The 23,444-nt window shown below is 40.8% G+C and overlaps 2 protein-coding genes and 2 long non-coding RNA genes across 8 annotated transcripts in view; 2 read left to right on the top strand and 2 right to left on the bottom strand.

Moving 5' to 3' along the window:
- dnajc6 (DnaJ (Hsp40) homolog, subfamily C, member 6) overlaps positions 1-5,764 on the bottom strand; it is a 33,431-nt gene extending 27,667 nt beyond the window's left edge. For 3 of the 4 annotated variants that reach the window (XM_006808139.3, XM_035915489.2, XM_006808140.3), the window contains exon 1: positions 1,406-2,117. In XM_006808139.3, the coding sequence (XP_006808202.1) occupies positions 1,406-1,604 (199 nt within the window). In that variant the 5' untranslated portion in view covers positions 1,605-2,117. Of the gene's footprint in view, positions 1-1,405; positions 2,118-5,417 lie in introns of those variants that run through there. The other variant, XM_006808141.3, reaches the window with a different exon arrangement.
- LOC102786834 (uncharacterized) lies at positions 1,811-3,874 on the top strand. The gene is made up of 3 exons (XR_437651.3): positions 1,811-2,029; positions 2,877-3,134; positions 3,448-3,874. It is a non-coding gene; the product is annotated as an uncharacterized LOC102786834 (long non-coding RNA).
- Positions 5,765-7,305: 1,541 nt separating the features above from the next.
- LOC148097988 (uncharacterized) lies at positions 7,306-13,241 on the top strand. The gene is made up of 3 exons (XR_015716694.1): positions 7,306-7,368; positions 7,546-7,617; positions 12,140-13,241. It is a non-coding gene; the product is annotated as an uncharacterized LOC148097988 (long non-coding RNA).
- On the bottom strand, positions 7,976-15,473 carry ak4 (adenylate kinase 4). Of its 2 annotated transcripts, XM_006808137.3 has the most exons (6): positions 15,075-15,473; positions 14,845-14,999; positions 13,824-13,943; positions 11,508-11,680; positions 10,638-10,756; positions 7,976-10,066 (listed from the first exon to the last, which is right to left on the bottom strand). In XM_006808137.3, the coding sequence occupies exons 2-6, from the start codon at positions 14,984-14,986 to the stop codon at positions 9,940-9,942; spliced, it is 681 nt and encodes a 226-aa protein (XP_006808200.1). In that variant the 5' UTR covers positions 14,987-14,999; positions 15,075-15,473; the 3' UTR covers positions 7,976-9,939. The 2 variants fall into 2 exon arrangements, with proteins under 2 accessions (XP_006808200.1, XP_087687128.1); XM_087831002.1 differs by having other exon boundaries at positions 14,845-15,471.
- Between the last annotated feature and the right edge of the window lie 7,971 nt (positions 15,474-23,444).

Raw genomic sequence — 23,444 nt, 5'->3', positions numbered from 1 at the left:
CACACACCAGATTCCCCACCCACAATCCCCTTTCCTCATTGACCCTCCCACCCTCCTCATCCAGCTTCTTTTGTTTCACACAAATGTTCATCTCTGGAGACTGGCTGACTCCACAGAGTACTGCAGTGTGGTGAACACACATTCTACAAACAGGCCCCACAATCTAGATACGCCTATCAGCCTTATGTTATTTATTTATTTTGCATATGTTTTAATTGTCGTTTTTATTCTGTAATATAGGTATTAATAACTGTGGTGCTAATATTTTTGGACAATTGTGCTGTCATTTCAATTTTTAAAACTGGAAATTATTTGTAAGTTTGAGTTGGTTGTTCACACTTGACATGTTCAAATTATTACTTTTATACGTTTATAAGAGAAGGAAGCCTGATCAGCATTCATATTCACATTCATCACATGACTCCATAGGTCCATAGGATGTTATGCTAATGCTTTGCTATTATTAAAACTGGCAGAGTCCATGGAAAGAGCCAAATGTCTGGTATGTGACAAAAATGTATATTTGTATCATGAGCCAGGTATTTGGCTCTTATCATGGTGTCTTCTATTTTAGGAATAGTAAGTATGGAAGGAGCACAGGCAACAGAAACTATCCCAAAACTATACCACCCTATAGGATTTATTTTTAAACAAAAAACTGAATCTGTCAAAACCAATGAAATCAAACAGCTGGATTAAATTACAGCACTTTGGTGGATTGGAGTTTTTGTTTTTCTTATAGATCAGATATGTGGGGCTAATAATCTGTCATCAACAACTACCAGATTAAAACCTAAAAAGAGAGGATTTGTGCTTCTACCGCCCCAAACTAAACGAGATTTATCCTCTTAACTGTTGACATATGATATTTCCGCTACAGCTGCGGTAGAATTTTGGTCTTAAAGCCCATGTGCAAAGTAAATAAACCATGAAATATGGTCTACGTAGCAGATAGCACCCAAATGTAGCAATAAAATTACTTTGCATAGACTTTTCCCGTAATTTTAAAGAAGAAAAAAAATTGATAAGTGTTTAAAAAATTCAGAACATATTTTTGGATACAGTAAACATCTGCATCTATAGAAGCCTGTTTGAAGTTGGTAGGGACAGATAGGTTATGCAAGAAGAGTAAGGCGTATTTACAAATTCATATATGACATATATGTTTACATCTATTTTACAGTAGCAGCTCGGTACAGTCTCTTAGGTGGGGTCTGGGATTTTAGGATTCCTCTGTAGGCTACTTTCACTTATGTTAGCCATTATGTTGTCCACTGCTACCAAGACAATTACAGGCCGCGGTAACACTCAGTAAAGTCAAAGCACCTTCATTAAAGCCCTTTCCGCGTCCACGAAGGCTCCAAACGCCATTCGTAAAGCAGCCGGAGGCGGTAGGGGCTCTTACCTGAGCTGTCCATGGTGCTGCAGTCCTCCTCTCTCAGCGGGCCCGCCTTCGGTCCGAGGGTGGCCGATATGGAGCCTCCAAGTGTGCCGCCGCTGCTCCCTCTGCCGATGCTGAAGCTATCCCCTCCGCTATCGACCAGCTGCAAAGATTCATATCCATCGTAACTGCTCTTTTTCTTGTAGGCCCCCAGCAAGCTCATTACCAAAGGAAACAAAAGAAGGGAAATTAAACACAAAAGAAGCCCAGAAGACGTAGAAAGCGACGCCGTCACCGCCGCTGCTGCCCGAGCTGCTGCTGCTGCTAGTGCCTCCTCCTCTGCTGCTGCTGCTGGGTGCACCACATGTCCGGGGATGAGAGGGTGGCCGCTCTCCTCTGTTTGTGATAGAAAACCGGGTGGTCTCTCTCTCTCTCTCTCTCTCTCTTTCTCTCTTCCTCTCTCTCTCTCCTCTATTGCGTCCTCCTTTTCTCAGCAGCGCATTCTACTACGACGATTGTGCTACTGCTGTAGTCCCCGACTGAGTACAAGGGAAATCCACCCCAACTCACTCACAGTCGTCCTGCGTTAAAGCTGCACTCACACTCTCTAATAGGCTGGTTGAGACTAGAAGCATTCGTTTAAATCTGGTAAGTAATATCCCAAATCTTTCACTTGTTATATCATTAATGCAAAACATTGGGACAATTGTAAAGAACTGCACTTACTTCCAGTGTTTATGCTGGATTAAATCATATTAAATGTCCCAAAATAGTTCAAAATGCATGTCACGGTTTAACAGAGTCCATGTCTTTAAGTGACTTGTTTTGGGCAAAACTAATAAAGAACCCAAAGGTATTAAAATTTACAATAAGACAGCAAAATATAGACTTAAAATGGACTCACATAATTAACAGATGATTTGAACAGTGGCTTCTTTTCTCCCAGTAAATCAGTTCAATTTTAAGTGATGAAGGGGACTAAACTGTTGGATTTCCACACTCGAGTCAAATGATGAATCGTGCTTGCAATGACATGTACATAGTAGAGGCAGAGATTTGAATGGTCTGAGGTGTGTGTGTGTAGATGAATTTTTGATTTAAATGATAATGCTCCCAGTGTTGCAATTGAACACCTGAATTTATTTAGAGCTGCTTTTGTTTGTGTAAATAAGGTCCAGATTAGGGGACCATAACTGAGAACAGTTTTCATTTGACTCCTGCACTAAAAATGAACAAGGACTCCTGGCTCTGTCAGAATGAATAAGAGCAGGGGCACAATAGTGCCATGCTTTGCCACAAAAAGGAAACTCTTCCTCATAAAGAATTTCTTTTTTTTTTCTTTTTTTCTTTTTTTGGACCAACTTGGATTTTAATAGCCATTAAAATTAGGCAGATTTGTCTCTTAGCTCCAAATTTGTCCGTTTCATTTTTGTGTTATGACCCCAAGTCCGTGTAGGACAAAGCACTGACCAGTGATGGCATGCTTCCTTCCTAGGCCTTGTCCCCTGGCAACAAAAACCCTGCATGGTTCTGAAAAGAGGACATGAGCCTGGGAAACCCTTTTAGGAAAATAGACGGGAGCTCAAAGCACAGCGGGAACGGAATGTCCAAAAGGGAAGAATGATACCCCGGCCATAACCGGATGCAACGTGCTGCTCCTGCATTGTCGCAAAGGAGCTTCCAGTCTAGTTCCGAACCGTGCCTTCCAGTATTTAGCCAGTGATGCCCTGCATGTTGAGCACACAGCAAGCAGGTGCAGTATGAGCTCTTTGCTTTGTCATTACACATGAACTTAAATACTTATTTGTAGCATGTAATGTGCTTTAATTCATCTCGTTGTGTTTGTCTTTTTGTCTGTTCTGTATTCAAATCTGTATTTTATAATATATAATATAATCTGTAAAAAACTAACCAACATTCACTTATGGGGACTAAATGTCCGTTCCCACGATTTTGAAGGCTTTTTTCAGACTCTAAATTTGGTTTTAATGTCAAGGTTACAATTAGGCAAAAAATTATGACCACATCCCTAATAGTATGTTGGTCCCCCTTTCCTGCCAAAACAGCCCTGACCCGTTGACTCCACTAGACCGCTGAAGGTGTGGTATCTGGCTCCAAGATGTTAGCAACAGATCCTTTAAGTCCAATAAGTTGTGACAAGGGGCTTCCATTGATCGAAGTTGTTTGTCCAGCACATCCCAAAGATGCTCGACTGGATTGAGATCTGGGGAATTTGGAGGCCAACTCAACACCTGAAACTCCTCAAACCATTCCTGAGATATTTTTTACTTTGTGGGAAGGCCTTCTTCCCATAGTGCATCCTGGTGCCAGGTGTTCCCCAGGTAAGCAGCAAGCACAAACCCAGCCATCTACGTGAAGTAATAGAAAATATGATTCATAAGACCAGACCACTTTCTTCCATTTCTCTGTGGTCCAGTTCTGTGTCCATTGTACAGTGACGTACAGGGGTCAGCATGGGTACCCTGATTGGTCTGCAGCTATGCAGCCCCTTACGCAACAAACTGTGATGCACTGAGTACTCTGACACTAAAGTGAGCTACAGTAGCTCATCTATTGAATACATGGGCCAACCTTTTTGCTGTGAGGTGACAGTGCTAACCACCGCACCACCATACACCTCTTATATTGTTTTCCATTAAATTTTAAACGACATGGGAGAAGCCGCTATTATGACCTTCTGGGAATTCATTTCTATTTCCACTGTACTGCTGTATGGCAACTGCTGTAACGTGAAAAGAAGCTGTATCACAGTTTATAATGGTTTTACCATTATCCTCAAAGGTAGTTTGAAGATTAATCATTATCCCTATAACAGTTAAAGCGGAATCCAGGAATCTGCTGCATCAGCTGCTCGACTCTGCTGATAAATCAGGTAACAGACCTGAATCAACTGCTGTGCCGGTGTTGCATCAGTTCTTACATGTCTGAGTAAATATTGTCGCTGCTGGAGTGTGCATTGCTGTAGCTTTCATCAGCACTGTCATGAAAATCTACAGAATGATGCTGCCTGTTTATCTGACTTTCTCTTCACTTAACCATAAAAAGCCTTAAAGCCCTTGTGCACACAATTTATACTGAGCCACAATGAAACCATTTACGCCTGTTTGCATTAAACAAGTCATGCTCTAAATCCTGAGGGATGACTATAACACCCTGGTGCGAAAGGTGAGGCAGTGGTTAAACATCAATCCACGCCAAGTCCTGTAATCCGCTCACGTGGTGTGCATGACGTTTGGTGATGTAAAGGTACGCTATTGGATCAAAACAGAGGAGCCTTCCTCTCAACCAGAGCGAGCCCTCGGTGATAAATATGGTGCATGTGATGGAAAATACATAGCACCCTTTCCTCCTACAGCATTATTTAACATCGGTGCTCTGACTAAACAGTTTCTGTTTCTTGAAATTTGTCCTGCGAGACTGAATTGAAGACGGGACATACAGGATGTGCTTTTAACTGATTTCCTGAAATGCAGTTATGGTCGAAATCACCTGCCAATAGAAAAATCTAAATACTACTAAAAAAGAAAAGTGCCAGTCCTCGTGACGTGAGCCAGTCACCTCAGGTCGATGCCAGTACGAGCAAAGTAACAATAGCTGTGATTTTCTTGCAGAAGGGACACGATGTCTTATATGCAAAGGGGGGAGGGAAAATCGTTGCCCCTGACAGAAATAACCCAAATGATGTCATTCATCCTAATCGTAAGCGCATCTTGCAAAATATAGGCCAACTGCACAGAAACAAGTGTATTTTAATTTGTTAAACTCTAATCAATCCTTCTCTTATGCTAACTGGGAGGAAACATTTCTCCTTGGAAGCGAAATCTGTCCACCGAGCAGGGATGAACTGTCGGGGAAGTGGGCACAATCTCCGGAGGTAGATATTATGTAACATCCACACACGGATCGTGATGCTCTCCGCTTCTCTTCCTGCTTTGAGGCCACAGCAGAGACGATAAATTGTGATTCTCATAAACTCAATCAAAGAGCGAATAGAAAATCCAGCAGATGACTTTACCTTTCTGAGCGCCTTCTACCATCCTCCCGGGAGCGCCGTCTTGTGCCGAGGTGGAGATGCGCTTTGCGCTCTGCTCACAGACACCGACCTTTGATTTGTCATTCGCTGCCAGTCAAAGGTCAGTGCGTTAAAAACGCCCTGTGAGACCTGCTGTCATGTAACAACTCCCCGGTAACTCCAGGTTAACCCGTAAAAAATGACAGAAACAACAGGAGGCTACGGCATCATCATATAATCACATTTTGGAACATGGTCAACAAACAAAGTCCCGCGATGGCGATTGGTAGATCTGTAGAAGATGTGGATGAGTTACAGGCAAGGCGGTGGTGGGAGCGTGGATGTTCGTGAATTTGTACAGTAGAAACTGCGCCGCTCAGCGCAACCTGCCTGAACTGAAGGGGGAAAACCCGGAGTGGACTGCACGGAGAAGCGAAGAGCAAGGAGAATGTTTCCACACAAAGATGCGTTCAATAATTGTAAAAATCTGCACTGGTGACCGGAAATTCATAAAGCAGATTTGAAAAAACAAAAACAAAAAAAAATACCCGCAATAGTCACGAGCCAGCCAAACGACACTAAAATGCAAGACGTGCTTCAGATTTGGCACACATTGCAATCAGTGGCGGTCCTGGCCTGTTTGGCGCCCTGGGTGAACACACCCTCTGGCGCCCCCCCTCCCCCACCACCACACACTCTCTCTCACACACACACATTAAGGATTGTCCATTGACATAAAACTGTTGTCGGAACCATACTGAATTTCACCAGAGAAACACACTCACACACATATGAAGAGAGAGAGAGTATGCATAGTATGCAAACGGCTACCAAACAGCCATCGTAATTCGTCATACAATGAGAACAGGACAAATCAACAACTGACAATGGCTAATTAATATTAAAATCTGTAAAATAATGTATTGTTTGGAGTTTAGTCTGTTACTGTTACTACTTTTACCATTTCTTCTTGGAGCAACTGTAACCCACATAATTTCCTTAGGGATTAATAAAGTATTCTGATTCTGATTGTTTCAGGATGACCCTGGTTATCCAATGACACATCTGCTTACCTGCATCTTTTGCTTGTTTCTCCTCCTCTTCTTTTCTATTTTTTCTAAACTGAGCACCTGATGGCTTTGAACTTTTCTTGTCCATCTTCCATTGGTTTTAATTTTGCACTCCAGTATGAACACAAATCCCCCATATCGAGGATCACCACAACATAACCTAAAAGACCTCCACCTTAGTTCACAGATTCACTTTGTTTATTTCTGGGATCTCACACAACTCAAATCATGAATACATAATGGGCTTGGATTTACATCATTATGAATGAAATGTGATCTACTTGGAAGCAGCCGGCCCCCCTCCCCTTTCGACGGGTTGTGTGTGAGACTTTAATTTTTTTATATATATTTTTTATTTTACACAAACTGTAAAATATAAATTTTAAATTGTTATTGATCCCTTTACCCCTGGTCCTGAAGTGTATATTTATTTTCTTACTCTTCTTATATTTATTGTTTGTTTACTTGCACTGCTGTAACTGGAGCCTCGTCGTCTCGTCTCTCTATATACTGGACTGTATGTAGCGGAGATGACAATAAAGTTTTACTTTGACTTCGGCAGCGAGCAGGCGCACCGAGGGCTCTCGCGCTCACTTTTCGCGTACAGAATTGCGAAAAAACATCGGTGCAAATTATAAGTCAGTATCATAACATCTGGTGTTTTCGTGTTTGTTGGTTTGTTTTTATTTTGCGAGTTGGTTATTAGATGCTGTTCCAGCCAGCCAGAGACTCCCCCGCCGCCCCGCCCTCTCCTCCCTCCTCCCAAGCAGCAGGCGCACCTCGCAAACGGAGTGTGCGCCTGCTCCCAGCAAATGGGCGATAGAAAACCGACCGGTGCCTATGCCATTCCCAGTATGCGCTGGCATGACGTTGGGGCAGCATGAGTACGAGCAATTTTTATTTTTTATTTTATTTTTTTTGCCGATGCCCGTGATGCCGCCCCCCACCACGATGCCGCCCCGGGCAATAATAATAATAATAATAATAATAATAATAATAATAATAATAATAATAATAATAATAATAATAATAATCCTCGTGTCTGGTTTGGTTTGTTGCAGGTGAGAACATTGTTCATCATCCAAATCTGGATCAGGTGTTCACAGTCGACCCTGCTGCGCCTCCCGTCGAAGGTAAACACAGCAGATGAGACGGTAATCCGCGACGGTGGAGAAGGCCTTTCACCCAAGCTCTAATTCACGTGGGGTTGATTCACAGATCAGAGAGGATTAGACACGAAGGGAGGACAGAGATAGTATTCCTAAGCATGCTCGTGTGGTTTCAGTGTGTGTTAGCGTTGGTCTTTTAAATATGCCCTGCAGCTGGCACACATTTAGATTTTGGCGTTTTGCTTTCCTCAGAGGATTTGAGAGATACAAGATTCACACATTTATATTTTCTAGAAAGAAAGACAGACAAGAAGGAAGAGAGACTACCATAGTATAGACAGAAGCGTGCACTGTATTTAAAGTCCTAGGAGTAGCTCTTGCATACGTTGTTGTGGTCACACAGCCCTCTTTATTAAGTAGAGAAACAGTTTAAAGAACACACTGTACACACAAGGTGTGTGTTTGTACACCCATTATTACATTCATTTAATTATCTCCTAGGTCTCGTACACAATATTGCATGATCTTAAGAAACGTATCTAGTTGTGCACAAGTGCATGTTGCTAAGCAAGTACTGGCTTAATCGCATAGAATAACAATGAAAGCTGACTGAATGAATGAAACCCGGGTAAACAGATTTAACATGCCTAACATGTTTTGACAACACTTTATGAACACCAGGCAAACCCATTGCCACATCCATTCATTTAAGAAGCATTCAGTCCTACACAGCACAGTGTAAACCCACTTCCCTCTAAGAGTCTGGATTTGTCCTACATTAGCAAACATGTATCAATTTATTTGGCTCCTTCCCCAGGCTCTGTTGCACTCTCATGTCTACTTCCTCTTTGGTTACAATATGAGAGTCAACTCATAGTACTTTTAAATCAAATGTACAACATACCCATACAATCAAAACACAGATAATGAAAGAAAAAAACCTCATTACAAACCTGGGATGTAAAACAAAGAGAAGCTCATGGGAAATGTGCTGCAGTGAATAAAACAGATGCTAATTTACATACAAGTTTTTAAAATGGTTGGACAGCACTAACAGAGCTACATCAAATATTTTAGAAACGTATTTGATGATGGATGTGTTTTAGTTATTAGTGTGGCTAAATTACCGTCTTAGTCATCATTTCATAAGCTATTGTGTATTGTGAATAATCACTGCGACTTTCAAACAATCACATGAAACAAAAAAAGCCACAAAGCAAAGTCTGCAAAGACCTACTACATTTTGTTCACCCTGCAGCACTGATTTATACATTCAAACAATCCAGACAGGAGAACATCTTTGCATCTATGACCATATCCGAATCATAAAAGTATTTAGCTGAACAATCACTGCAAAATCATTGCAGCATACCAAAAATATCACATTTTGGTGATCAGAATCTCAAGGCAACCTTATGGCATGTTTTAAGGAATGTAACAATACTGAACGCACTGATCTTCATCCCAGTGCTGCTGAGTCACTGTACAGGATTCTTGTACAAGTCCAAAGATGACTGCAGACCAAAGTTAACAGTATTTCAGCAAAAAAAATTAGCAGTTTTTTACAGCTTGCACTGTCTGTGTAACTGATGGCTATAGTGTACAATCACAAATACATTTAAATAAAAAAAAAAAACAGTTCTGTATGTAACAGATGACTTTGCATGTAGCACACAGGCTTTAACAGGTTTCTAGTGTCTAAGAAAAAAAATGACTCAAATGATGTTTTCATATAAGGGGCGATGATGAACATTACTATTGCTCAGTGAAGGCAATGGCATGAGAATATTTACTCTTCGTGTGTGTTTTCTAGGCAATAATGTGATGATATTTTATGCTGTGATTTATATTTAAAAAACTGTAAGTGTTTTTAATCATGTGAGTATTATTTCCCCCATCGTTTTTTGGTTTTACTATGAAATAAATCAGACGTTAGTGTTTACTTTACTTCACTTTTTCCATATTGGCTCATTCAGTGGTTGGATCGGAGCAACTGAAGATCAGAATTCATGTGTGATAAACTGATTAATGAAAGTGTTGTGCAAAATTTGGATGTTTAAGCATTTTGGTTTTTAGCAGGCTTGAACGATCTTGAATGTTTTACTGTCAGGATTCTGAATCTGAATTTGTCAAAATCTTCATTCTATAAGTCTTTGAAAATTTTCATACAACCTTTCGTTTGGAAAACTGGACAGTCAATGAGAAACATGTGTCAGTGACCTGGTCCATTGTTCTAAAGTTCACTCTTAATGGCAAAACCGAAAGCTGACACCAGGCCAGTACGTAAAGGCACCACTGCACTTCTTCCCCCCCTTCCCCTTGGTTTTTTGTTCATTCGGGGTAGACTCATGGTGTCTGAGCTTGGCAGGTATCTGATGGCTGTGTGTGCATCTTGGTGCTGAGGAGAGAATTGATATAAGGCCAAATCCGGTCCGTCTCTGTACCAGAAAATGAGTGCAGGATTCCTTGTGACCTGAGTGAAGAAATAGGAGAACAAATGAGAGGAAAAGCAAGTTGTGGGTACAGTTCTTACATTATCTGGAGGCTGTACCACAAAATGGACAATTTAGAACGGATGCATCAAGTGTATTGACTTTTCTATTAGCTTATTTCCTACAATCCCCACTGACAATAATTTGAGAGTCAGACGTGCCATGCTAACTGCGACTAATGCAAACTTGACAATGTAGAGATGAAGTAGGGTAATAAGAAGTCACTTATTTCTAGCTCTGCGACCAAACATTTACACACATGCAACTGTAATCTCCAAAAGTTGATTCTGTTCATCTGGACGTAGCGTTTTTAGTGGGAGAAACGTTTCAAGATGTCCAGATGAACAGAATCAACTTTTGGAGATTTACATACCTGGATGATTGAACATCAAGACATACATGTAATGTTCAAACCCAAGCTGTATTACTTGTATTAAATTATCATACTTTATATTTCCTCTAGAAGCTATTTCAATATGACTATGATTAAACAAATGTAAAAAAATAACAAAATATAAAGTAAGATCAAATGAAGTGCAAGTATTTACTGACTTGTACAAATTAATTACGGGTTTTGCCACATCTTTGTAATGTCTCAGTCTGGCCGTCAGAGCCTCCGGCTTGTCGTCATCGTGCTGAATCAGTGGCTCTCCTGTGATGTCATCCTTACCCTGAGGAAGGCAATGATAGGTTACAACAATGCAGCAAAGGCAAACACAACACAAATCAGTGAAATGACATTTGCAAATGGGATTGAAGCACAGTACAATACACTAAATTAGCAAACAACAGTGCATTTGCCTCCGCATGCTGCATTAAGTCCACAATATTCAGTCAACATGATACCCATATATTGATCTTAAAGAGCTTACTTTCAGGAATATTATAGTCGACATAAGATAAAAATATGGCAATCTGATTCCATTGTAATTAGTTCATGCTTACAATTTGCAGTTGTTTTAAGAACATTTTAACTATAAGAAATACTCCATAAAAACAACAATATCATATTTGTGAATCGCTAACGTGCACTGGAGTCTTCATATCTTCACGTCACACAATGTTAAATATTGCATATTTAAGATAATGATAAGTCAGTTATATATAAGATAAGATAGTTGTGATTATGTGCTAACTGGGACTTTGGAAACTTAAAAAAAACTAAAGAAAACTAATCACAAAGCTGTGGTGGTGGTGCGGGAGTGTGGCAACAATCCTCCCGCTCATCTGGTTTCAGCCTTTCATTTTGGCAGGTTTCCACCCTGTAGAAGAAAGGCACTAAATCCCTAACAGCTTTAAAAAAAAAAAACCCACAATGACACAAAACCCGTCGGGAAGAAACATCCACACAAAAAATAAAAATCTAAATTCCAAACTATTTCAAACTTTGTGGCTATGCTGCCACTTCCAGGCTGCTGACACCTGCACTCGGGGAGGGTTGAAGCCCATGTTGTAGACTCTGCCGCTGGCTGGATGAATCCAGCGGTCACTCAGTCTCTCCTTGAGAGTCTCATAGGGGATGTTTAGGCTGATAACCAAGTCTAGCTGATACAAATTGTTGAGGGCCAAAGCCTGTCCGAGTGTGCGGGGGAAACCTAGGCACAGTCAGGGAGAGGGAAGGGAAAACATGAGTCATCGAGTGGTCAACCAGGAAAAAAGCAATGTTACACACTGAGTTAGCTAAAAGACTAAAAAGTGAAAGTGCACTTTTGAAGGTACGATCACAGCTCAGTCAATAGCATGAGGAAGAAACAGTGTACACATGAAATATTCTGTTTTACAGTTTCAGATGCTGTTATTTCCTCTTGCTAATATCACCAGCTGGCAGAAGGTGTTTACAGTTTTCCTGTGGAATGGTTTGCAGTCATGATATTATATCAGGATTTTGCACTTGTGAATGGATGGGGTGAAAAAACCCCGAAGCTTTCAGTTACACGGTTTTTATCGAGCACCAGCAGAAATGACAAGCCAGTGCCTTTCATTCATGCTGCCAATCCCTGTGTCTAACTGCTGCACCTCCAATCACTATGCTTTCAAACTTCTGATGTTTGCAGACAACATGACCCTTATTGGGGTCATCTCAGGTGGGGATGAGCCTGCCTACAGGGGGGAACTGACCGTCTGACAGCCTGATGTAGAGACAACAACCTGGAACTAAACGGTGTCAAAGCAGTGGAGACAACTGTGGACTTCAGGAGGGGCTCAGCCCCTATTTTATGCCATGTTTTTGTTATGACACTTGCACATTAAACATTTGTTTTGGGTGCTTTGATCTTTATCTGGAGACTTCTTCCTTTCTCTTTTTTTACTCAGAAACCACAAGCCAAGAAACCTACGGAACACAAGGAATCGATACAAAGTTTTTCAAGGACGTACGATGGCAGAAGTCAAATCTACAAATGGATTCTGTATTTCTAGTTCTGTTGGCTATGACAATGCAGGTTTTTTTTAACAGTTGACCTTAAATGTTACATTACACAGTGTTCCTGGTTTGTACCTTTCATCTGTGTCCAAGAACTGACAGTTCTCGAACCCTCCTGTTCTTCTTTTTTGGTTAATAATGCACCGTTAAAACTCTAACCACCAGGGTTAGAGCTGCCATGCCAGAGCCCACAAATGAATCACAGAAAAGCACTAAATCAAAGATTGCAACACAGAAAGAGACACAAAATACTGAAGACATGCCAAAGACTGGGAGTCTATAGTGCATGTATGTAGCTAGGTAAATGAAAGCATGACATGAACTTTGAATGGTAAAAACCAAATATCCAGTTGGCACCAGCAACACAGACTAGCAAAGGCATGACAGAGGCATGATCGAGGAAATGCAGGCGTGTGTGTGTGTGTGTGTGTGTGTCTGTGTGTCTGTGTGTGTGTGTAACCTTGATTTGCTTTCCCTCTTGCTCAATTATTTGTTCATGCTTCAAGGTTTGAATTGGTTTAACACCCACTAGCTTGTTTCGTCAATGTTTTGCATTTCTCTTGATGGCAATGGCTAATATTCAACCTTGAAAGAGACACGGTAACCTGCAAAGTCAGCGCTTTAGTCATGTAACAAGTTCCTCCAAAAGTATGAGTATCCTGTATAAAGACTGCTATTAATGACTGACTGATGAAAAGTATGTGATTATTAGCATATGATTAGAATATCGTAAAAAAGTGATCTTTTTTTTGGGGGGGGGGGGGGGGGGGGGTTGTGAGGGTGAAAGGTAATGGACCAATGCTATTGCCTGTAAATGCTTAAATAAGCAGGGGAAAGTGTTTTTTACATTTTATTTTACCTGTGAAGTGTGTACACACACTTGCAAAACCAGTACCTTAAAAGTCTGAAGGTTCTTAGTCATCCAGGTCATCGGACCATAAAACTTTATTACTCACATGTAGAATAGTGAGGAGAGTATTTTTTTAATCCCCTCAGATTTAAGTAAAGCCAAAGCATATGACTCTTTGTGGTTCATTTTTGAAAATACAGAAGTGTGTCTTTGCTTTCTTTCTTTTTTTCCCCCTCTAGCTTTCAGCATCAGGATTTGAGGGGTGGCACCGAGTGGTGGCCAATCAGATTTGAAAGATACTGCCATGAGGCTGCATCATGAAAACATCCCTCCCAACCTCACTACAAACAATAAAGACAGAGTAGTGGGGCAGGGTGCTATATGTAAGTGTTAATGAAAAAGTAAAGCAAAGAAAAGAAAAGAAAGAAGCATTCATTGTAACAAAAAACAACCTAGTTCTTCTTACCATCCAGCAGCCAGCTGTGACCGCTCAGCTGTTCCAGTCTGGGCAGCATCAATCTGGTCATGACATGGTCAGGCACCAGCATGCTTCTCTCCACATAGGTCTTCACCAGCAAGCCTGCCTCTGATACACAACAGACAGGTGAAAACAGACAACGCGTGTCTGTTTGTGATTCCAGATTCTGAAGTTCATAAACAAAACAGGACTGGGCCTGTTGTGTCAGTGTGGAGGTCTCACCAGACACTCTACAAACCTGGAGCCTTATCCATCTGAAATTACAGTGTAAACTCTGTGGCCTACTTAGATAATTGCATAAAAGATTCATGCTAAGTTACAGGGTTTGTCAAGCAAACATTGTATGTATGTATGTATATATATATATATATATATGTATATATATATATATATATATATATATATATATATATATATATATATATATATATATATATATATTTATTTATTTATTTATTTCCTGAAACATGGCAGCAAGGTTTTCTTAAGGCACATGTGTTTTTACTTAAGCCCTCCATAGTGAACTAAATGTTATTGTCAGTGTGAGCTTGGCACATGCTGGGAATTAAACTGACTGTGTTTTTGTAGCCACAATGAGGAAGTGCAGAGAGACACACGCACGCAAAAACCCCAAAAAAAGAAAGAAAGACAGAAAGAAACGGTTTTAGGCTGTTTGGAGAAACTGCTGGAGTTAGTACTCTGGGTGAATTTGACTGAAATCAGATACAGTTGATAGTAACAATAAATGTCTTGCTCGGTGCAGTTTGGATAGAGGGCTCAAAGTTTGCAGTGAAACAACTGTGGACACAAACAAATGCGCACAACTTCCTCCTGCAACCTTAGCAGGATTGGTATTTTTGCTATTTTTGCATTCGCGGGAGAAGGGGGGCTCGTGAATTTAAGATATGCAGCGAAGAAAATTAAGAGTTGCATCAACTTTTCCCTCTGCGCACGGTTTCTTCCTGTTTACACCACAGTATTGCCGCTTGGGTTGCTGTGCATATCCTACCTGTTTTTGCCGCTATGCCCTCTCGTAGAAAATGACCACTGGACAGATACTGCAGGCCAAAACTTTGCGCAATCCTCTGGGATATCGTTCCTTTCCCTGATCCCGGTGGACCCATGATAGCAGCTCGGAATAACTTGGCCATATCTTAAAAGCTACTGTGAAAACAAAAACTCTAAGATGCTCAGATGTCACTTCTGCAGGTTGTGCGTCAGAGACAGAGATAGGCTCACCTTTTAATTAAATTCCTCATCAGTTGCAAGCATGAGCAATCAAATAGATCTAAGGTTAGGACGGTTTAAAAAAAAAAACTCTGCCAATGTAAATTTCAGCCTATCTCTGGAGTCTGTGGATCTTTACGCAGACAGAGCCCACTTTCTGCGCACAGTGGGATTATCCTGCTCTCAGACTCGGATCAAGTCGAAACACCTTTTTTTCTTTTTTCTTCAGGCTCTCTTATGGAAACGTTACGCTACGCCTTCGTCTTTAAGACTAGCGATTTGTCTGCAAATGAATGAGGGAGTCTCCAGAACGCCCTATTTTACTGCGCACATTCATCCAGAAAAAATGCGGATGGGAGAACGTCGCAGGGTAAACTGGTTAATGTAGTTTTCTTTAAATATACAGCCCACAAACATATGTAGACTAATGGGTCACTCTAAGACAGAGAGGGGAACGTTTACATTAATTTTATTATTATATGTAACAACGGCATAGAAAAGAAATACTGCTGTTCTATCCATCCATATATCTGCCAATCTATCATAGCCACGTGTTAAAATAATAATATTTACCTCACGTAGGCGCGTACAAATACATCAAAATAAAATTAAAAAAAACAAGGAAAAAGGAAAAAGATTATTTAAAAAATAAAATAATTATGTCGGTCTTAAAAAAAATAAAAAGTGGGTTTATTTGTATTACACAGTTAATTGCTTCGCAGTGGGAAGGTCACTTTAAACCAATGGTGAGAGTTCTGCGTTAAAATCGTGCTCGTTACCCCGCTAATCATTAAAAGTAGTTGGTTATGCTTGGATTTCACCACTTGTTGACAGCATTTTCAGCCGATCGGAGCCTTTACAACGCCGCTTAATTTCTCACGCTTTCGCACTGCTGGCATGAGGCGCAGAAACAAGCAAACGAGACGCCGTCATTCCGCGAAACATTTGCGCACGGGTGGAATCTAGGGAGTACTTGTTGCGAGCCATACGGCGGCGGCAGCGTCCCGGAGCTGTCAAATACTGCGCACAACCTTGAGTCTTCAGTCAGTGGAATAACCAGACTAATCCATCAGACCAGCAGCTCAGAAGATTAACCTTTTTTTCCTTCCTTTTAATTTTATTCTATTTTATTATTTTTATTTTTTTTAGCTTCGGAAAAGTAGTTTTTGTCCGCGAAACCGGAAACCTGATTTTAAAATCACGATCTTTTTTTCTCTCCCTTTTTTTGTCACATGGCTTTGGAGAATTCAATAACAACAAAAAATGGCGACAATCACGTTGCTCTGTGTGGTCTTGCTGCGTCATTAAAAATATTCATGTAAACACGGGGCGTTAAACAGGGGGATTGCAGGTAAGCGAGCTCGTTGTTCGTCACACGTTAAATGCGAGTTGGATGCAATTAAAAAGAAATGATTATATTTAGATTCCACAGCATGCTGAATGTTTTTGCCCAGAAAAGGGGTGTGTGTGCAACGCTGGGCGTTAACGTTTGGCTGCACAATATTCACTGCGAACGTTGCACTTATGTGTAAATATATATATAAATATATGTGTGTGTGTTTTTGCATCAAGTCGCTTTTTTTACGTGCACATTTATGCTAGTGAAAACAAGCATGCATGTTTGCGTGAGCTGACGTAAATAACAGTGTTGTTTCTCTTTGGCCAACTTTTAATTTTTTTTTCTTCTTTGAGGGGAGAAAGCAACGACAAGCTTCGACTGTGCTTATTCCTCTTTAGGTCGCTTTACTGTCTTTACTCCTGGTCTCTATGCCTCCCTGCTGCCTTCACTGTTAGTGGGTTATAAGCCATTCCTCGACTATTTACATTAAGGGCTTACGCAATATGGACGCGCTTTCATCACAGGGACTGTTTTTATAGTCACTACCAACAGCAGACGTCGCTCCGAGCCTGACACCGCTGCTCTGTCTAGTTGTTACACATGTTGCTTTGCTGTCCACGTCTGACACGGCCATTTTTATTTATTTATGTATTCATCTATTTATTTTTGGCTAGCGCCCCTGTGCAGTGGGGCTAATGGAGTTGTTTACATGAAGTACGGAGGGCGGGCAGACGACGAGGAGGAGGAGCAGCTACGGCCAGCGACGCGACCGGACTGCTCGAGAGGCTTCTCGCGCCGCGCGCGCGGGGGAGGGAGGGGGAAGGGGAGGAACCCGCGAGGGGAATCATAACAAGTCTGACATCACTCGGCCTTGTGCTGGTACGAATAGCCTATGTACAGTAGGCAATTTGTGTCGAAGAAGTCATGGCGGGAAGGCGGTGAGGGAGTGCAGTGTTGTTGTTTCAAGATGGGAAACGTTAGCTAGCATTTGTGCGTGGCAGGGAAATGGAAACAAAGATGAAAAACTCGAGTGGTTTTGTTTTGGTTTTTTTATGTGTAACGAGGACTACGACTAACTAAGCGGATCAAACCGCATGCGCAGTCTTGTGCATGATTAATTGCCCCGCCCCCTTTTCAAGACAGGTAAAACCCCTGTGGAAAAAAAATCGTCTTTCCTTCTGAAAACCGCTTTTCACAGCTTTCCACCGAGGCACCCGTGACTCTCACTGTGCAGCTCTCATACCTGAGCAAGGAAAAAAGGGTGTAGAAACATTATTAGGATATAGCTTAATGCATAGCAGAGTCTGCCTTTTAAAAGCATCGATAAGTGAGGGGCATTAGTTTGATTGTGCAGGTGGTAAAAAACAAAAAAGCCTGAATAAACTGACACACTACTGTAGCATCATCTGGCTCTCAGATGGATTTCATACAGGAGACGCCTGGATGAGGAGGATCCTGTGACTGTAATTGTCTGCAACTTTACACATGGTCCAGATATTTGTTTCTCTTAAACATATAGTTTGTTTTGTTTGCTTTTCCCCCTCCCTCTGCCTGACTTTATTATTTTACCAGTTTTCTCATGTTTAGAGAGCTGAAGACCATTGGTGTAAAGGACACTTTATAAATATCACATGTTGCGTTATATGGTTGTTGGTGTGTAAATGAAAGGTTATTTCAAATTATTCATTTGTAAGCAAAAGAAATTTGCAAAACTTGCTTTGCATGAGGATAAAACGAGCTGCAAAAAAATGCAAATGGAATGTTATCTTTGCACCTGCTGACCTACAGCAAGGATTTTATTGGTGGATGACAAAGTGGAGTGAAGTCTTGGACTGCTAGATTTGACAGGCTGCCCTGGTTCAGTTATCACAGTGCTGATGCTGTCCCCATCGAAGGTACAGTACTGTGATAACTGAAGGATGGCTGCCAACTTGACACTGGTGCAGTGGTCAAAGTGGCACATTCGGCTAACGAGGCAGAAGAACCAAAGAGAAGGTGGACAAGTGTGGGTATGTAAATGCCATTTGTTGTGATATGCTGAGTAATAAAGTTTGTAAAGGATGTCCAAGTGTCTGTCTGTGTGTTTTCATTTCCAAAATAACATCCCCAGGTTGAATCTAACAGCACATTTGTAACAGTGTTCAGCACTTCAGCAAAAAGCCACAGAGCCAAAATCTGTAGTTTAGGATCGTCTTCGCTGAGTTATTTTTCCCCAGCAGTACAATATTTATAATCTATCTCAACTTTTCAAAGGTCAGTAAATATTTAATCTTTATATCTAAAAACACAAAAGCAGTTGAGTTCAGATGGATGATTTTGGTTCTTTATAGGTGTTTTATCTCTTGCGTGAGAGCCGACTGAACATTATTATCAAATATTGAAAAGCACATTAGATAGGAATGCAAGCATTGTTGACCCAAACCAACTTCATTTGTTTTTTGTTTAGTTCTTTTATTTGTTAACAATTTGTGGCCCTTGTTCGTCATTGGCAGAATCAGCTCTGTTTTTTTCTCATTGTTCTTCTGGGACAAAAGTAAAGGTAATCTTAGCGGAAGAAAAGAAAAATTTACAAAAATCAGAGGGCAAAACCATCCCAGGCGTGACGCAGTGAATTCCTTAGAAGCAAACAGACGCATTGTACTTACTTAACACACCCAAAACAAATGAATCCTGCAGTTTAGCCTTCTTCTGGAATTCATAAGCACAAACTCAGTTTTATTAGACCATAAAGGTCTAATAAGCATTTAAAAGACTGGAAGCATGAATGCCTCTTATTCATCACCTTAATATGAACGAGCTTTGCATTGCTTGATCATTTGAGAGTGATTAAAAATAACAGCTCAAGTAGAAGAAGCTGTATTTGGTCCCGATCTGGAAAAGCTGGTGGCAACTAGTTTCACATTGCTACCAACAGGGGTCGCTACAGATCCATTATTAGTAGTCTTATTACTAGTATTATTATAGCGCTTTGTGGTGTGGTTGAAGCAGAAGCACACAAATGTTTCTATGTTGTGTAATCCGTTTGTGAACCCTTATAAAGTAAAGAACTGCTGCTGAATTCCTCTGGACTAAAGCCGGGTTCACTTCTAGTGAGTCATGGAAGACGTGAAATGACATGAAAGTGTGGGGTTTTGTTGTTGTTTTGTTTTTGCTCAGTCATCCAGTTTTGCTAATAGACGGAGACTACTCCTTCCTTCCATTATACTGCGTGAATAACAACACAACGGCTTTGAGCGAGCATCCATTTTAGTACGAACTACCGAGTTGTTGTTTTGGTGACTCAGTTTGCTCACAGTTGCGCTGTAATTTGCGATCTATCGATGGCAGTTCGCTCCAAAAAAATGAATCGCAGTTCTTTTTTTTCGGAACATACTATTTTGAATAATGTAAGCACTGTTTGAGTCATGTCTGATAAACCGCGGGGTCACTCTGCACCTGTCCTTCGTATGTAAAGGGTACATGCTGTCGCTGAAGCTGCGGAAAGCCCCTGAAGAGTCATGATACTTATTTTGTTTTTCTCTCACGTTAACCTCAATCTGCTAAATCCCGCCTCGAGTCGCGTGTTTTTCTCACTCGGAGCTATACGTGCTGCATTGTGGCAAGGCTGTGTTTTGATAACAAAATACGCAACAACAAAAAAAAACTAAAATAAAAACAAACAAAAAAAACATTTAAAGTCGCTTTCGAGACGAGGACAGCGTCTTCCCATGACCCTCCACCATGAGGGAATTTCTCCTCATACTTCCTTTAATATGTGGCAGTAATTGCGCTTGCTTGGATGTGCCGAGGGAATTCCCCCCCCCCTTCATATGAGCCACATACTTTAAAAAAGACGTCTTTCAGGAGCTTTCCTTTCTCCCTTTGTTGTTGCAGGAAGAAATTCTTCTTCTTTCTTCTTTTTATCAACTCTGATCCCCATCTCAGACAGTGTTGCATCAGTAGTTCAGGTAACTCACGGCTGATAACTGCTGCTGTGAAGCCAACTCTCACAGTTTCATTAATGTGAGGGGAAAAGGTCGAGATAAGCCTACTTTGGCTACGCTTTCTGCTGCTGCATTTTTAGCATTCATGTGCACTAGAGTAACATTTGATGTCCTGTAAATGCAATTGCATTCTAGCCACACAAGTGGAGCTTTGTGCTGTGAATAAACCATAAAAATATGCCTCCATAGGACAAACTCTATCATTACTCGCTTAAACTCTCCTTATAGCTGCAAATGCATTTCTACATTTGAGTTTGTGAGTTCTAAACCCATTATAAATGCTACACAGAGGGGCTTAAAGTCAGTGTCTGTGTTTACAGGGACACTCGTGACAGTGCAGTTTAAAAATTCTGAAACACATATCAGTATCTGCACACAATCACCCAGTATTGCTGTTTGATCCTTTGTCTGCACTCAGCAGGGAAACTCCATTTTTCTCTGAGCGCTGATATCACCCAGAGACGATGACTCGCTGATTCTTAGCTCTAAGAAGACAGTTACTCACACATTTCTGCACACTTCCTGGATTCTGTACCTTCCAAGGAAGCCTTTCTCACTAGTTACAATTGTAGGACACATGATTTTACATGTAAACCATGTTTGAGTTACTCTTTGTGTAATCACAGAGCTGGCACACATGCCAGCTGCCAGTCAGATGATTGCAGCTACACCTGAAGGAAAACAGATAAGGGGAAGTGCTTGCAAAGGGAATGAAGTGACATCCATAGCTTGCAGGTATTTCTTTGGTATGGGAATGCACAGACAGAGAGGCTGTGAACAAACCACAATCAAAAGAAAACAGCATTCGGCCCCTTGGTGTTAGTTACAAGAAAAAACTGGGATATTAACGCAAGCAATATTCTGGAAACACAATCTGAAAATAGCGGTCTAGAAGAAAGTGCCACCTACAGAAAGGCAAAGATGGAACGATAAGCCTTGCCGTCTGTACCACAGCAGTAGCTTTACATAGCTTACTGTACATCTCAGCTTTTCTGCTGAAGTCAGGATGTTCTCCAGTGCTCACATCAAGTTTCAGCTAAAGATGACTAAACTCAAATATAGCTAATCACAAGCAATGCAGACGAGAAATCTGGCAATATGAGTAGCAGGAGTGATGGAAACTAAGCCTCTGAAAGTGGGCTTTACAGTGAAATGAATGAATTCAAGAGATCAGTGATTCTCAGAACGCCAAGCTTTTGGTTTTCTATTTTCTATTTTCTTTGTTTTGTCGAGGGATTTAACTCTAAAATGAACACTGAGTGCTCATCATGGACCTTGAATCCGGGACTCAGTGAAGGGGATTGGGGCAGTCTCCTTATTGTGTTCTTAAGGGTTTATTTTTATTATTATTATAGTGTCATTTATAGTATTTAAGTTCAGAGTTGAATTGAGAATATTAAGGATACCCCCTTAATATTCTCAATTCAACTCTGAACTTAAATAAAATAAAGTATTTTTGAGCAAAGTGTCATCAACTGAGTTATGAAATCAAAAACATCAGTGTTGATACACTTCTATTAATTCTCCTCCTCTTTGCCCTCCCTCCTCCTCCTCCTCCTTCTTCTTCTTCTTTCAGCTGTTCCTGTAATGGCTGCCACAGCAGACTGTCTCAGTTCAGTTTTATTTATTATTTATTTGTCATATGCAAGTTAGCACAGGGTCAACATTGCAATGAAATGTGTTTGACGAGCAGCAGTCACTCAGCAGCATGATACAGTAGGAGAAAATGTAATAAAATATAATAAAATAAAATAAAATAATAAAAAAATAGAAAAATAGTAAGGAGCAAAATATTAGAGAGACATGGTAAAAGAGAAAAGATGACTAAATATATATGTATGTATAAATATAAATATATGTACACTAGTGATTAAATAAGAAAATCTTGAAAAGAAATATGACGGGAGGGTAGATGGGATATTGCACAGGAATGAACAGCAGAAAATTACAGTATTGCACTTTTAAATATAAATATCAATAACAATAAAGTGAAGTGACCAGTGCAGATTTAAACAGAGTACTTGTGAAGCTGCAGGGTAGCTTCTGAGTGCTGTGTTGTGTGTGTTTAAGTGTTGTGGTTGAGGTGTCGTATGGCTTGGTGGTAAAAACTGTTTTTAAGTCTTGTAGTCCGAGCAGACAGACTCCTGTAACGTCTGCCAGATGGTAACAAGGAGAACAGCTGATGTGCTGGGTGGCTGTGGTCCTTGATGATGCTGTGTGCTTTACGGAGGGATCGCTGGAGATAAATGTCCTGAATGGCAGCAAGCCTCGTGCCTGTCTCCATCTTAGCCTTCATCCTTTTATCCTTCTTCCATGTACATCCACAAATCTACTCTGTGATGCCCTTTTCTTTAACTCCTGCCTGGCAAATCAATCTTCTGCACACCCCCAAATCATCTCAGCCTTGCCTCTCTAACGTCCTTATAATGTATTAATTTCTTATCTTGTCCATCCTGCTCACTCTGGGTAAAGATTTTAACATCTTCATCATTGCCACTGCCTCCAATCATTACATCACTGGCCCCACAACCATCTTGTAAACCTTCCTTTTTTTCTCTTGCTTCTAGCCTTCTTTTTGCATATCACCCAACACGCATCTCCACTGGCTTCACCTCTCTTGTGCACTCTGTTCCTTTGAATGGTCAACCTCAGTTATTTAATCTTATCCACCTTCACTTACACCACATCATGCATTTTCACTGTTACACCTGTCTCCTTCTCATTCGCTACATTTCACAAGTAAATACTTTATGTATTTACTCTGCTTCTACTTGTACTTTTGCCCCATTACGTGCTTTTGTAGTAACTTAGATTTTTGTTTCATTAGAGACCAGCCAGAGTTTTTTGGGGAAAAAACACACTGTTGAATATCAAACCAGCGTTTTGATTGGCCCCTTAAAGGTGTGTCTCAGCTAAATGACCATTTTGGAGAATAATTAGTTAAAAGTCTACCTTATTATTTTTAAAAAAAAGTGTGTGTGTGTGTGTGTGTGTGTGTGTGTGTAGGGGGTGGGCACAGCTTTAGCTAGCTAGCTAGCTAGTTAGTTGTAGGTAGTTCCA

The sequence above is a fragment of the Neolamprologus brichardi genome, chromosome 17 (assembly GCF_056152115.1).
Source record: "Neolamprologus brichardi isolate AB-2024 chromosome 17, ASM5615211v1, whole genome shotgun sequence".
NCBI lineage: Eukaryota > Metazoa > Chordata > Actinopteri > Cichliformes > Cichlidae > Neolamprologus > Neolamprologus brichardi.
This window is presented reverse-complemented; position numbering and strand designations above follow the sequence as displayed.